Source organism: Pistacia vera, unplaced genomic scaffold (genome assembly GCF_008641045.1).
Source record: "Pistacia vera cultivar Batoury unplaced genomic scaffold, PisVer_v2 Contig485, whole genome shotgun sequence".
NCBI classification, from domain to species: Eukaryota; Viridiplantae; Streptophyta; class Magnoliopsida; order Sapindales; family Anacardiaceae; genus Pistacia; species Pistacia vera.
The window spans coordinates 716,023-731,823 of record NW_022196318.1 but is presented as its reverse complement, the minus strand read 5'-3'; the positions used below and the strand labels follow the sequence as shown (position 1 = coordinate 731,823).

Here is a 15,801-nt window from a genome sequence, read left to right as displayed (position 1 = left end):
TTGTCATTAACAAAGAAACAAACATAAAGTCGTGCCTTTAATCAACGGCTCTCTCTTCCAGTTTCTGGTGCTGCCATTTTCAGTTTTTAATTGTGCATATCTTATTTCTGAAGATTTCGTTTTCTTCAGAAATTCTTATGATTACAAACTGAAGTAATAAAAAAATCTAGCCATATTTTGATTGTGGCCAGGGTGGGCCTGGTTTGCTTTCCCCTTGGCATTAAGAAAACCAAGTGGAATCTGAGAAATGTGAAAAATACAATCGAGCCTCTTCTCCTCTCCACTAAGAAATTTTAATTTCAATAAACACAACTTTCACTGCTTCCCAAAATCCTTCAGTTTAGACTTTAGCCAACTGTCCTTACTACTTTATCACTTTTTACTTTCACTTTTCTTTTGCTTCTTCCCCACTCTTTCTCTCTCTCTCTATTAAACTTGACCCCTTTTTGCCCTTCCCAATCCCATTATAAAAACCACCCACCCCTCTTGTCCTCCTTCATGCCAAATCATTGCTTTTTATTCATTTCTCTCAAAGATTTTATTTTATTAAAAAGTAAACATGAAGAACAAGGCTTCCGGGTTCTTGAAGCAGATAATCTCGCTTATAACTACAATAGCCAAGGCGAAGACACTGGCTCTCAAGACCAAAACCAGGGCTATCAAGACCCGCTTGATTATATTCTCCTTGTTGAGGAACAAGAAGATTATGATGAGCTCCATCTCCGACAAGCTCCGTGTCCTGATGGGGCAGCAGCATGAAGACAAGACGAAGCAAGATGGCGACGATCAACCTGAAGGGAATAATGCTATTGTGCTCTATAATGCCATGTCTCACGAATCTCTTCCCAATCCGTCTCACACAGAGTTCCTGGATTATGATTATGATTATGATAATAACAAGTATCCGGACCTTACCCACTCCCTGTTTGAAGCTGAAGATCTCGACTCTGAGGATCCTGGAGGGTCTGTGATAGACTTGGTGAAGAACTCAAAGCCGGAAGGGGAAGAGTTCAAGCTGGAAGACGAGATAGACCATGTTGCGGATTTGTTCATAAAGAGATTCCATCGTCAGATGAGGATACAGAAGCAACTTTCCTTCAAGAGGTATCAGGAAATGCTCGAAAGAAGCACCTGATTTTCGTTATTTGATTCTTGTCTCATCGAGATTCATTAAAATGGTGAAGATCATGAAACTCTAATTAAACCAACATGGACGTACGATTCAATGATATATACAGCTTTTCCATGAAGAGTGTACTTAATTTTCAGTTAGTATTATAATCATAGGTTAAAAACTGACGGTGTTGAGATTGTAACTTTGTGGGGCAATAAGAAGAGATGTGGCTCAATTTTATCGAGCCATTTCTGTGTATGCTTTCTTGTAATGTTCACACATTTAATATATACAGTACTTTGTTTTGCTAAATCCCTCTTTTCTTTAATATTAAAATTAGGACTTACCATATATGGAAGAACTCAAAACTCAAAGTCTAAAATTGGTTATGTTTGATTTGAATAAACATATATTTTATTTTGTTCCTATGTTTTTAGGTGCTTGATAGATGTATCAAATACTCTCTGGATCTTTGAAACTTTTAATATTATTCAAAGGCTTTAAGTTAATTAAAGGGAGAACAACATTTTCCCAACCCAAGGTTTGGTGAAACAATTTACCTGCCCTTCAAGTTTCAAAATGACACTTTCCTACCTTTTGTTAGGTTCTGTTATGTTTTATATTAATATTTTACTGAAAAGACGAAAATACTCTTATATATTTGACTTTATAAATTTTCATTATTTTTTAATTAGCCAAAAAGTCAAAAAATAAAAAATATTTAACCTCACAAAAAAAGTTAGGAGTAATGTTATGGAATTGTTTAAAGTTAAATTACCTTAATATTTATTTATTTATAATGTTATCAATATCCTATCATCATTATTTAATAATCTACTAAATTTATAATATTTTTCATTTTTACCAATTAACATAGAAAATCAATATTCCTAATTAATTAAATAAACAAATGAAAAAATATATTTTTACACTTGAACTAATAAATAATCAAGTATTAAAGACTTTGACTTAATTAAATTTTAATTTATAATAAACTAATTAAGAAATAAGCTATTTAAGGATATTTTCGTCTTTTCAATCAAATATTAACAAAAAAAACACTAATAGAACCTACCGAAGAGTGGGAAAGTATCATTTTAAAACTTGACGGGTGGGAAAGTGTTGTTTCGCCAAAACTTGGGTGGGAAAATATTGTTCTCCCTTAATTAAAATTAAAATTCTAATTACATAATACAGTATTTGCCTTATGACTTCTATTATCAAAGTTTGAAACTTCAGGGGATCTATGTGTGATAAACCATTTTAATTAATTAAACCGCTTAAACTCCTGAAACGACGTCGTTTTGAAAGAACTAGAAAAGCGAAAAATGAAATAACAATAACGCGGCCTTTGGATCGTGCAAGACTTTTGAGTGAAGGAAATATCAAAAGGTTGTCTTGCAATTTCCGACCACCTTAAGCGAATCGCATCTTACTTCTCTTTCTGGGGAAAGGTTCGTTTTGCAGCTTCGATTATAGTTCTATTATCATTTCTCGATCGAGTGCGCTGATGCAAACCTTTATTTTGTTGTTGTATTCATGAATAATTGCAATATATTTTGAGTAATTAACCCGTCAAATCAATCGCTGATAGAGTTTTCTTGTTGGAATTTTTCAGCATGTTTTCGGTTTTCTGTTAAATTGGGTTTTTGTCAAGTAGAATCAAAACATGGAAATTAATCAGTCAGTGGATGAAGTATATGGTAATTACCTCAACTTTCTATTATTCATCGCGTCACATTTGAACAATCTTGTCTATTAGAGTTGCACAGTTGCTTGAATTTGTTTTTGTCTGTTGTAATGTTTTTATATTTGCATTTCAAGAGTATAAGCAGTTTAATTTATGCATAAATTGTGTTTCTCAAGTATCAGATGGAAGGAATGGTGTGAAAGAAAGGAGTAGGGATCAGAGAGAAGCTCTTCCAGGCGATCCTAAGTGTGTTATATGTGGCCGCTATGGTGAGTATATTTGTGATGAGACAGATGACGATATTTGCAGCTTGGAATGTAAGCAAACTCTTCTTTGCAGAGTTGCTAACAAGGGGATGCGGGCTGCTCCCGCACTTCCTCAAAGATTACCTGCCACTGATGAGTGCTACTACGTTAGGGAATCAGATAATAATTCAGGATATCAAGATTTCAGTAGTTATCAGAATGAATTAGTTAGAAGGAAGCTTGAAATAAATGTGAAGGGTGATGTAATTCCGGCTCCCATTCTCTCCTTTTCCTCTTGCAATCTACAACAGAGGCTTCTTCAAAACATTGAAGCTGCTGGCTATGACATGCCTATGCCTGTTCAGATGCAAGCGATACCAGCTGCTATGATTGGCAAAAGCCTGCTTGTTTCTGCTGACACAGGCTCAGGGAAAACTGCTTCCTTTCTAGTCCCTGTTATTTCTCACTGTGCAAATTTTCGTCTTGAGCACTTACCGAAACAGAAAAAGCCATTAGCAATGGTTTTAACTCCAACTAGAGAGTTGTGTATCCAGGTTGAGGAACAAGCCAAGTTGCTTGGAAAAGGTTTGCCATTTAAAACAGCACTTGTGGTCGGTGGTGACGCTATGGCTGGACAGATCTACCGCATTCAGCAAGGTGTAGAATTAATTGTGGGAACTCCAGGCAGGCTCATTGACCTGTTAGTGAAGCATGATGTTGAACTAGATGACATAATGATGTTTGTTTTGGATGAGGTAGACTGTATGTTTCAAAGGGGCTTCCGAGATCAAGTAATGCAGATTTTCAGGGCCCTTTCGCAACCCCAGATCTTAATGTTTTCTGCAACAATCTCACAAGAGGTAGAGAAAATGGCGGCCTCCATGGCTAAGGATATCGCTGTTGTCTCTGTTGGCAAGCCTAACCAGCCAAATAAGGCTGTTAAGCAGCTTCCTATCTGGGTTGAGTCAAAGAAAAAGAAGCAAAAGCTTTTTGACATATTGACGAGCAAACAGCATTTTATGCCACCAGCTGTGGTTTATGTGGGTTCAAGACTTGGGGCAGATCTCCTGTCAAATGCGATTACTGTCACCACAGGAATTAAAACCTTATCAATCCATGGGGAGAAACCCATGAATGAGAGAAGGGAGATCATACAGTCATTTTTAGTGGGAGAGGTTCCTGTGATTGTGGCCACTGGGGTTTTGGGTCGGGGAGTTCATCTCTTGGGTGTGAGACAGGTTATCCTCTTTGACATGCCCAATTCTATCAAGGAGTATGTCCATCAGATTGGTAGGGCTTCTAGACTGGGAGAGGAGGGTACGGCAATTGTGTTTGTGAATGAGGAGAATACAAATTTGTTTCCAGAGTTGGTTGAAATTTTAAAATCTTCTGGAGCAGCTGTTCCTCGAGAACTTATTAATTCACTATCTACAGTGGGTTCATTTGGCAGGGGCTATAAAAAGAGGAAGCATGGTTGCTGAAATTTCAGGAAATATATTAGGTTCTGGGCCTAATTTTCAACTAAGTATTCTAATATCTTCATGCTGTTGTCAGAAGTATGACTGAAAGCCAACGTAATTTGCTTGCTTTCAGCTAACATGTGGTGGTAATGGTGGAAGTTTTGAAGGTGCATTGTTGTGTTAAAATTTCCCTCTTATCACTAAAATTCCTTCTTCAGTTGAATGTTCTGCCAGATTTCCCAGTTCAATGATCATTCACTCCAACATCTATTTCAGCATCGTTTGAGTTGATTGGATCAATACAAGGAGTCAATACAGTTGCAATCATTGAGCTTGGGGACTTGACTAGATCGGAAAGTACAAAAGGACGGACAATGAGCATTGTTTGGCAAAGGATAATGATGGTGGGGTTGTGGAAGCAAGAGTAAGGGTTCTCAGATAGTTTGCCTGATCTTTATTGGTTTTCCGCCCTTAGAGAATGAAATGCCAAAGCTCAACGACTGCCCTTGTTGTTATGTAGTCTGTTGTTGGGTGAATCGGTGGTGCCAGCAATGATCTTGCCAGACACAAGGAATCTATTAGTACTCCTTACAAAAATATAATTGCAGAGCAACCAATTTTGTATCCTAAGAAGATAAAGGGAGATAACATCCCAGATGTATAAAGTTTTGACGAAAGGTGACATTGAAATAAATTTAGTGACTGATTTTGTTGTGAATTTTAATGCTGAATGCGACTGAATACATATACATATGTAGTGTGCCAAAAGCTTACATATTTAGCCTAATCAAGTTAAATTTTCTTTATATGTACATTGATGATGAAGACAATTTTGGCTTCATACAATAATATTGAGGTCGTAGATTCCCTGGAATGTCGGCAACTGTCTATTAAATATACTGCTGGTATGAAATTAAATGTTCAAATATCAAATCTAAGCAGGATATATATAGCAGAAAAAACTGTTCTCTTTCTAAATCTTAGACAGATTCTGGAATCAATTGTGTATAGACCACAAACATATTCAGATTTTTCTGAGTCGGGTTCAGGAAAAAGTACCAATTATAGGGATAAATCTTGCAAATGAAGAAAAAGAAGAAGAAAAAATAGAAAGGACACACGAAAGAGAACAGACACGTGTCGTGATGGGAAAGAACCTGTCTCATTACCGAGAAACCGCGAAAGCCTAACTACCAACGCCTCCCGAGTGAGATCATGCCAACAACTTGGTTTTGCGGAACAGTCGAAATAAATAAATACGTAATAAATATTGTTTCTTTTTCTTTCTTTTCAACTCCCACCATCACCCACCAAATCATCACGAGAAAAAGTTTTGTGGGTAATTTATTTTTTAGAAGTATCTCTCCAAATCCAATCCAAATTACCGCGTCTCAATCTTATTAACAGGTGACATGCTTCACTCCTTTCCTTGATTCTTTCCTGCGTAAAGATTAATTTTTATTCGAATTCATTCTCGTTAGCATCGGTTGCCTCTTGAATCTTGATCAATTGCTGTTGTGGTTATGATTATATGACCCTACTGTTATTTGCTTTTTTTTTAGCTTTACTTGCATGAATGTTTGGCCTCTTCTTTTTGTTGGTTTTAATCCTCCTTTGATACAATCGATCTGCGGTCCATTTGTGGTGTTTTCGGATTCATGATCAATTCACGAATAGCCCCTGTTTATGTTTTTATTTTTTTGCCATTATTGGTTTCTCCTGTTGTATTGGATGAGTTCACACTGGGAAAAGCCTTTATTGGATTGGGTCATGTTTAATCACATTTATTCATAAAGTGATACCATTGAGAATGATTCCATCATCAGATGAATTGTTTGTGGAATTATAATTATTTTATCATTTTTTATGCTTATGTTATGGTGACGTGGTGACATATTTGATATACCATATGTCTATTCTATTGATTGTTTGTCAACATTTTCAATCTGTAATTTGATGATGATGCAGTAAAGCTTTTAACTCCGGCAGTCTGCCGTAGAAGGCCATAGTAGTTGGTGTTATCACTTAAAGAAGTTAGCAGTACTTGCGTGATTACATTATGTGGAATGGAACTCAGAGTGTTGGTGAATCTTCTAGCTCAACTTCCTTGAGCAGTCAGCAGGATGTTGAGGATGACCAAATGATTGCCTTCGTACTTTCAGAAGAGTATGCTAAGTTAGATGGTGTTGTTGCTAGGCGCCTTTCCAACCTGGCCCCTGTTCCTGTAAGATGCCTGATTCTTTATAATTTGGCTCAAAGAACCGAACATTTTTCTTTTCTTTTGGGACAATCCTTTTATAATTCATGAACAACAGCAGGATCAACCCTGCCACTAATTGTTATAAAATGTAACTTCACTCTTTTATCAAAAGAAGATTCTTTTCTGAATTTCTCATCAAGCATTTCTTGGAATTTCAGCATGTGCCTCGGATAAATACCTATATCCCCAACTTAAGTGATGCCAGTTTGGATCACCAACGGCTTCTCCAGAGGTATGTCTTGTACTTGGTCATTAGAGTACCTTAGTGATTTCTTCATCTGGGAATTATGTATAAGGTTTCAATTGATCTTAATATTTATATTTCATGGGAAGATGTTGAAAGGCATGACCCATATGAAAAGTAAATTCTATTTTAGGTGCTCAGCATGAATTTATAAGTTAAATGCTGATGCAGGTTTAATCACTCGCATTAGTGGGAGAGCATAAGGAAACAAATAAATAAAAGGATAATTATATGAAATTACGCAGTAGCAAAATTTACAACTTAGTACTCTCTTGTGAAACTGGGAAGATGAGTCCTGAGAATGATTCTCAACTTAGAAAACTTCATGGTGGAAACTGCAAGTTGTAGATCTTTTTTACAGGAAAAATTAACATCTCTGACTGTGACTGGCAAAAAATGATCCTAAGAAGTTAATATCCCTTGTGAAGAGGTTTGCAGAAGATTTATCTGCTGCAAGTGGTAGAACCTCAAGTTAAGCAACTACTATTTGTCTGCATGTTTTAACATTTGGAGTTGCACTTTTTTTTTCTACATTTTACACGTTTATTAGTATATAATAGGTGAAAGTCTATGCTAGAAGTTGTTAGCAGGAAGGGGTTTGGAGATGCCGTTGTTTTTGTTTTCCCTCAGGTTTCAGTTTTGTGAAGGTATTAAGTAAATTTCTAATAATTTTCTACCAGGCTACAAGTCTATGGTTTATGTGAAGTGAAGGTCTCTGGGGATGGAAATTGTCAGGTATTGTCAATGTTAAAGTTATGGTGGAAATGTTCTCTCTCTCCTTCTTATTGTTTGAGATTTTCTAAAAAAGTTCTTTTCCAACCTTCTATTGCAGTTCCGTGCACTTTCAGAACAGATGTACAAGTCACCTGAGTATCACAAGCATGTTAGAAAAGAGATTGTGAAACAGGTAGATTTTCTCTGAAGTGTCCAAACAATGTGACCATTGGGTGGATTCGGTTTAGAAAATTTGTGTAATAATCTAAATTTTGGTCCTTAATATCGATCCCATTGATTATGGTGAAACCTCTGCGTGATAAAGAATTTTCACCCTGCTTTTGTGGTGGTGTATGCTTAACAAAATAAAGATATACAAATCTTGTGGAGGAGATGTCAACTTTATTATGTAACTTTAAGAATTTGAGAACAGAGAAAGTTTTTAGAACACTACAGACATCATTGTTGCTAGCTTATAGTCATTGTTAATACTTCTCTTTACCATCTCTGCCACTTTTGTGCCACTTCCATGTTTGCTGCCATCACTGGATTCAGAATAGAATTGCAGCTGCTGCGACCTTCCACTCTCTTTCTCATGCCTATATGCTGTGGCTATCATGATTTCCATGGTCGTAAAACCCTTCTGTGACCAGTGACTCCGAACTTTCAAGACTCTCTCACTGCCAGTAATGTTAACCTTCATTATAACCACTGCCATTGCTGCGTTATTCTAATGAATTACCATTGAATCATTGCAGTGACCCATAACCACCAGCAGTGGCAAGAAGCCAAGAATATATACCCCCTATCACTGCAACCTGCCAGTAGCCAGCTGCTAAAATCCATGAAACTATCTCTAGCATGCCTGACCGGCCACTATCAAAATTAGCTATCAGTTTCTTAAGGTGCTTTGTGTCAATTACCTCTTGCCCACCATCTTTATGACCACAACTTCATCTTTATTCTTTAAAACTCATCGAGTGATCCAGAAAACTGAATTCATCCAATTCTAAAATTTCCAACTCTGATTAGAAATATAAAGTCTCTGTACTTTGTTGAACCAAATGTGCTCTTGCAGTTTTCTTGTTTATGAATCTTGAGATATTTAACTCAGAGGACGTAATTTTTTAAGCTGTTTAGGATGGGGGGTTATCATTAGATTTCATTTTATACATTTATTGCTATATTATCTCTTTTTAAATTAGAAGTTGCTCTGTCTGACCACAATTTTGTGGGCTTTTTGGATGTTAACTGTTTGCCAGTAAAAAGAAAGTGCTACATGCTTAATAGATTTATGAAAAATATTTTGCCGGTCATCGGGGAGTTTAGTTTTTATGTACAAAAATGAGATCATTTGGTATAAAATTTGCTTATTTTCTATTATTTCCCGTTCCAGCTGAAAGAATATCGCTCTTTGTACGAAGGCTACATTCCAATGAAGTACAAACGTTACTACAAGAAAATGGAAAAGTATGTCGGTCTATTTAGTGTCAGCACTTCCATTTTTTGGATTTTATAAGCCTTTACTTCCAAGTTCAAAGGATACTTCTACATTCTAGTTAATAATACTTAATTAGCAGTAGGGAAGTTTTCTTTTGTCTTTCCTAATTTAATGTTTCATGCAGAACTGGTGAATGGGGGGATCATGTCACTTTACAAGCAGCAGCTGATAAGGTCTAGCATTCTCTTCTCAAACCATTATAATTGACTCTTTGTGCTGCGACTGTAGTATTAAATAACTGTGATACTTCATCTTTAGTATCCAAAAATTCTTTGTCAATGATTTCTTATGGCAAAATGTACATACGATGCATTGATAGTTAGTCATTTTATGATGATGCAAATAATGTTGAATATACATGCAAGGATAATGCATGACTAGAGATGCTTAGAAATCGTGTAGATGTATTCTGAATTTCACATGATAAGTGAAATGCTATAAGACCTGCTTTTACTTTATTATTGGTCACTGTGTAAGACAGTAACTTATAATGTTATTTCATGTATGCCAGTACTAGCACTGATTATGCTGCTTTTGCATATGCAGTTTGCAGCAAAGATATGCCTCTTAACATCATTCAGGGATACTTGTTTTGTTGAAATTACGCCACAATACCAGGCACCTAAACATGGTAAGTAAGACTTTGAGAGTCCTCCTCATGCTGTCTTTTCAATAGTTTTGTGGACACAATCTTACAGTTATCCTCTTTTTTTTTTTTTTCCACTTGTTTATAAATGATGCAGAGTTATGGTTAAGTTTTTGGTCAGAGGTACACTACAACTCACTATATGAAATCCGAGGTTTGTTTGATCTCAAAATCTCGTTGTCTAGTTGACTTCTGGGAGTTCCAAAGAACATGGGTTGTCAAGTAGAATAAATTTTGTTTCTTGTCTATTTTGTAGATGCTCCAGTTCAACAAAAGCCTAGGAAGAAGCACTGGTTGTTCTAGAGGAAGCAGATAGGTGATTTTGTCAAAGCATTCATGAGGTTGAATACATTTTAGTATTGTGCATATTTTCCTTTGTTTTCTTATATATTTATTATATTCTTTTTTCTTAATTCTTACTATTATATTCTTCAGCGATAGTTTGATTTTACTACTATAAATACTAGCCATTAGCAATGGTTTTAACTCAACTAGAGAGTGTGGTATCCAGGTTGAGGAACAAGCCAAGTTGCTTGGAAAGGTTTGCCTTTAAAACAGCACTTGTGGTGGTGGTGACGCTATGGCTGGACAGATCTACCGCATTCCGCAAGGTGTAGAATTAATTGTGGGAACTCCAGGCAGGCCATTGACTGTAGTGAAGCATGATGTTGAACTAGATGACATAATGATGTTTGTTTGGATGAGGTAGACTGTATGCTTCAAAGGGGCTTCCGAGATCAAGTAATGCAGATTTTCAGGGCCCTTTCGCAACCCCAGATCTTAATGTTTTCTGCCAATCTCACAAGAGGTAGAGAAAATGGGCGCCTCCATGGCTAAGGATATCGCTGTTGTCTCTGTTGGCAAGCCTAACCAGCCAAATAAGGCTGTTAAGCAGTTCCTATCTGGGTTGAGTCAAAGAAAAAGAAGCAAAAGCTTTTTGACATATTGACGAGCAAACAGCATTTTATGCCACCAGCTGTGGTTTATGTGGGTTCAAGACTTGGGGCAGATCTCCTGTCAAATGCGATTACTGTCACCACAGGAATTAAAAACTTATCAATCCAGGGGAGAACCCATGAATGAGAGAAGGGAGATCATACAGTCATTTTTAGTGGGAGAGGTTCCTGTGATGTGGCCACTGGGGTTTGGGTCGGGGAGTTCATCTCTTGGGTGGGAGACAGGTTATCCTCTTTGACATGCCCAATTCTATCAAGGAGTATGTCCATCAGATTGGTAGGGCTTCTAGACGGGAGAGGAGGGTACGGCAATTGTGTTTGTGAATGAGGAGAATACAAATTTGTTTCCAGAGTTGGTTGAAATTTTAAAATCTGGAGCAGCTGTTCCTCGAGAAATTATTATTCACTATCTACAGTGGGTTCATTTGGCAGGGGCTTAAAAAGAGGAAGCATGGTTGCTGAAATTTCAGGAAATATATTAGGTTCGGGCTAATTTTCAACCAAGTATTCTAATATCTTCATGCTGTGTCAGAAGTATGACTGAAAGCCAACGTAATTTGCTTGCTTTCAGCTAACATGTGGTGGTAATGGTGGAAGTTTTGAAGGTGCATTGTGTTGTAAAAATTCCCTCTTATCACTAAAATTCCTTCTTCAGTTGAATGTTCTGCCAGATTTCCCAGTTCAATGATCATTCACTCAACATCTATTTCAGCATCGTTGAGTTGATTGGACAATACAAGGAGTCAATACAGTTGCAATCTTGAGCTTGGGGACTTGACTAGATCGGAAAGTACAAAAGGATGGACAATGAGCATTGTTGGCAAAGGATAATGATGGTGGGTTGTGGAAGCAAGAGTAAGGGTTTCAGATAGTTTGCCTGATCTTTATTGGTTTCCGCCCTTAGAGAATGAAATGCCAAAGCTCAACGACTGCCCTTGTTGTTATGTAGTCTGTTGTTGGGTGAATCGGTGGTGCCAGCAATGATCTTGCCAGACACAGTGATCTATTGTACTCCTTACAAAAATATAATTGCAGAGCAACCAATTTTGTATCCTAAGAAGATAAAGGGAGATAACATCCCAGATGTATAAAGTTTTGACGAAAGGTGACATTGAAATAAATTTAGTGACTGATTTGTTGTGAATTTTAATGCTGAATGCGACTGAATACATATACATATGTAGTGTGCCAAAAGCTTAAATATTTAGCCTAATCAAGTTAAATTTTCTATAGTACATTGATGATGAAGACAATTTGGCTTCATACAATAATATTGAGGTCGTAGATTCCCTGGAATGTCGGCAACTGTCTATTAAATATACTGCTGGTATGAAATTAAATGTTCAAATATCAAATCTAAGCAGGATATATAGCAGAAAAAAAAAAGTTCTCTTTCTAAATCTTAGACAGATTCTGGAATCAATTTGTATAACCACAAACCTTTCCGATTTTTCTGAGTCGGTTCAGGAAAAAGTAACAATTTAGGGATAAATCTTGCATGAAGAAAAAGAAGAAGAAAAAATAGAAAGGACACACGAAAGAGAACAGACACGTGTCGTGATGGGAAAGAACCTGTCTCATTACCGAGAAACCGCGAAAGCCTAACTACCAAAGCCTCCCGAGTGAGACATGCCAACAACTTGGTTTTGCGGAACAGTCGAAATAAAAATACGTAATAAATATGTTTCTTTTTCTTTCTTTTCAACTCCCACCATCACCCACCAAATCATCACGAGAAAAAGTTTTGTGGGTAATATTTTTAGAAGTATCTCCCAAATCCAATCCAAATTACCGCGTCTCAATCTTATTAACAGGTGACATGCTTCACTCCTTCCTTGATTCTTCTGCGTAAAGAAATTTTTATTGAATTCATTCTGTTAGCATCGGTTGCCTCTTGAATCTTGACAATTGTCGTGGGGTATGATTTATGACCCTACTGTTATTTGCTTTTTTTTAGCTTTACTTGCATGAATGTTTGGCCTTTTTTTGTTGTTACTCCTCTTGATACAATCGATCGCGGTCCATTTGTGGTGTTTTCGGATTCATGATCAATTCACGAATAGCCCCTGTTTATGTTTTATTTTTTTTTGCCATATTGGTTTCTCCTGTTGTATGGATAGTTCACAATGGAAAAGCCTTTATTGGATTGGGTCATGTTTTATCACATTATTCATAAAGTGATACCCTTGAGAATGATTCCATCATCGAGTGATTGTTGTGGAATTATAATTATTTTATCATTTTTTGCTTATGTTATGGTGAAGTGGTGACATATTTGATATACCATATGTATATCTATTGTGTTGTCAACATTTCAATCTGTAATTTGATGATGATGCAGTAAAGCTTTTAACTCCGGCAGTCTGCCGTAGAAGGCCATAGTAGTGGTGTTATCACTTAAAGAAGTTAGCAGTACTTGCGTGATTATTATGTGGAATGGAACTCAGAGTGTTGGTGAATCTTCTAGCTCAACTTCCTTGAGCAGTCAGCAGGATGTTGAGGATGACCAAATGATTGCCTTCGTACTTTCAGAGAGTATGCTAAGTTAGATGGTGTGGTTGCTAGGCGCCTTTCCAACCTGGCCCCTGTTCCTGTAAGATGCCTGATTCTTTATAATTTGGCTCAAAGAACCGAACATTTTCTTTTCTTTTGGGACAATCCTTTTATAATTCATGAACAACGCAGGATCAACCAGCCACTAATTGTTATAAAATGTAACTTCACTCTTTTATCAAAAGAAGATTCTTTTCTGATTTCTCATCAAGATTTCTTGGAATTTCAGCATGTGCCTCGGATAAATACCTATATCCCCAACCTAGTGATGCAGTTTGGACACCAACGGCTTCTCCAGAGGTATGTCTTGTACTTGGTCATTAGAGTACCTTAGTGATTTCTTCATCTGGGAATTATGTATAAGGTTTCAATTGATCTTAATATTATTTATTGTGGGAAGGTGTGAAAGGCATGACACTATGAAAAGTAAATTCATTTTAGGTGCTCACAGCTGAATTTATAAGTTAAATGTGATGCAGGTTTAATCACTCGCATTAGTGGGAGGCATAAGGAAACAAATAAATAAAAGGAATTATATGAAATATCGCAGTAGCAAAATTTACAACTTAGTACTCTCTTGTGAAACTGGGAAGAGAGTCCTGAGAATGATTCTTAATAGAAAACTTCATGGTGGAAAACTGCAAGTTGTAGATCTTTTTACAGGAAAAATAACATCTCTGACTGTGACTGGCAAATGATTCCTAGAAGTTAATATCCTCGTGAAGAGGTTGCAAAAGATTTATCTGCTGCAAGTGGTTAGAACCTCAAGTCAGCAACTACTATTTGTCTGCATGTTTTAACATTTGGAGTTCACTTTTTTTTTCTACATTTACACGTTTATTAGTCTATGCTAGAAGTTGTTAGCAGGAAGGGGTTTGGAGATGCCGTTGTTTGTTTTCCCTCGGTTTCAGTTTTGTGAAGGTATTAAGTAAATTTCTAATAATTTTCTACCAGGCTACAGTCTATGGTTTATGTGAAGTGAAGGTCTCTGGGGATGGAAATGTCAGGTATTGTCAATGTTAAGTTATGGTGGAAATGTTCTCTCTCTCCTTTATTTGTTTGAGTTTTCTAAAAAATTCTTTTCCAACCTTCTATTGTGATTTTCGTTATTTGATTCTTGTGGTGTTCTCATGGAGATTCATTAAAATGGTGAAGATCATGAAACTCTAATTAAACCAACATGGACGTACGATTCAATGAAGAGTGTACTTAATTTCCAGTTAGTATTATAATCACTGACGGTGTTGAGATTGTAACTTTGTGGGGGCAATAAGTAAGAGATGTGGCTCAATTTTATCGAGCCATTTCTGTGTATGCTTTCTTGTAATGTTCACACATTTAATATATACACTACTTTGTTTTGCTAAATCCCTCTTTTTCTTTAATATTAAAATTAGGACTTTACCATATATGGAAGAACTCAAACTCAAAGTCTAAAATTAGTTATGTTTGATTTGAATAAACATATATTTTATTTTGTTCCTATGTGCTTGATGGATGTATCAAATACTCTGCGGATCTTTGACTGTAAACTTAATATTTTCCTCAATAAGCAGCAGTGTGTAGTTAATTAATACTTATGCTAGAACTTTTAATATTATTCAAAGGCTTTAAGTTAATTAATACTTATGCTAGAACTTTTAATATTATTCAAAGGCTTTAAGTTAATTAAAGGGAGAACAACAACATTTTCCCACCCAAGGTTTGGCCAAACCACTTTCCCACCCTTCAAGTTTCAAAATGACACTTTCCCACCTTTTGTTAGGTTATGTTATATTTTCCGTTAATATTTTACTTAAAAAACGAAAATACCCTTACATATTTGACTTTATAAATTTTCATTATTTTTTAATTAGCCAAAAAGTCAAAAAATTAAAAATAGTTAGCCTCACCATAAAAGTTAGGAGTAATATTATAGAATTGTTTAAAGTTAAATTACCTTAATATTTATTTATTTATAATGTTATCAATATCCTATCATCATTATTTAATAATCTACTAAATTTATAATGTTTTTTATTTTTACTAATTAACATAGAAAATCAATATTCCTAATTAATTAATTAAATAAACAAATAAAAAAATATATTTTTACACTTGAACTAATAAATAATCGAGTACTAAAGATTTTGACTTACTTAATTAAATTTTAATTTATAATAAACTAATTAAGAAATAAACTATTTAAAGTTATTTTTGTTTTTTCAATCAAATATTAACAGAAAACACTAATAAAACCTAATGAAGGGTGGAAAAGTGTCATTTTAAAACTTGACGGGTGGGAAAGGTTGTTTTGCCAAACCTTGGGTGGGAAAATGTGGTTCTCCCTTAATTAAAATTAAAATTCTAATTACATAATACAGTATTTGCCTTATGACTTCTATTATCAAAGTGTAAGAATAAAGTATTTGCCTTAAC

General features: G+C 35.7%; 3 protein-coding genes and 2 pseudogenes across 5 annotated transcripts; all 5 read left to right on the top strand.

Moving 5' to 3' along the window:
• The first annotated feature begins 490 nt into the window (after positions 1 to 490).
• Positions 491 to 1,426, top strand: LOC116146943. The gene has a single exon (XM_031432373.1). It carries the CDS (start codon positions 560 to 562, stop codon positions 1,133 to 1,135), a length of 576 nt encoding a protein of 191 aa, XP_031288233.1. The 5' UTR covers positions 491 to 559; the 3' UTR covers positions 1,136 to 1,426.
• A 1,017-nt stretch (positions 1,427 to 2,443) lies between these two features.
• LOC116146939 (DEAD-box ATP-dependent RNA helicase 41-like) lies at positions 2,444 to 5,383 on the top strand. 3 transcript variants are annotated; one of them, XM_031432369.1, is made up of 3 exons: positions 2,444 to 2,568; positions 2,733 to 2,817; positions 2,987 to 5,383. In XM_031432369.1, exons 2-3 carry the CDS (start codon positions 2,784 to 2,786, stop codon positions 4,528 to 4,530), a joined length of 1,578 nt encoding a protein of 525 aa, XP_031288229.1. In that variant the 5' UTR covers positions 2,444 to 2,568; positions 2,733 to 2,783; the 3' UTR covers positions 4,531 to 5,383. The 3 variants fall into 3 exon arrangements, with proteins under 3 accessions (XP_031288229.1, XP_031288228.1, XP_031288230.1); XM_031432368.1 differs by having other exon boundaries at positions 2,981 to 5,383; XM_031432370.1 differs by lacking the exon at positions 2,444 to 2,568 and having other exon boundaries at positions 2,796 to 2,817; positions 2,987 to 3,073; positions 3,144 to 5,383.
• A 128-nt stretch (positions 5,384 to 5,511) lies between these two features.
• LOC116146940 (OVARIAN TUMOR DOMAIN-containing deubiquitinating enzyme 12-like) lies at positions 5,512 to 10,329 on the top strand. Its single transcript, XM_031432371.1, has 10 exons — positions 5,512 to 5,916; positions 6,478 to 6,733; positions 6,928 to 7,001; positions 7,694 to 7,748; positions 7,846 to 7,920; positions 9,124 to 9,197; positions 9,353 to 9,401; positions 9,775 to 9,859; positions 9,972 to 10,028; positions 10,131 to 10,329. Exons 2-10 carry the CDS (start codon positions 6,569 to 6,571, stop codon positions 10,175 to 10,177), a joined length of 681 nt encoding a protein of 226 aa, XP_031288231.1. The 5' UTR covers positions 5,512 to 5,916; positions 6,478 to 6,568; the 3' UTR covers positions 10,178 to 10,329.
• Positions 10,330 to 10,344: 15 nt separating this feature from the next.
• On the top strand, positions 10,345 to 11,292 carry LOC116146920 (annotated as a pseudogene).
• A 1,967-nt stretch (positions 11,293 to 13,259) lies between these two features.
• On the top strand, positions 13,260 to 14,553 carry LOC116146919 (annotated as a pseudogene).
• Positions 14,554 to 15,801: the final 1,248 nt, after the last annotated feature.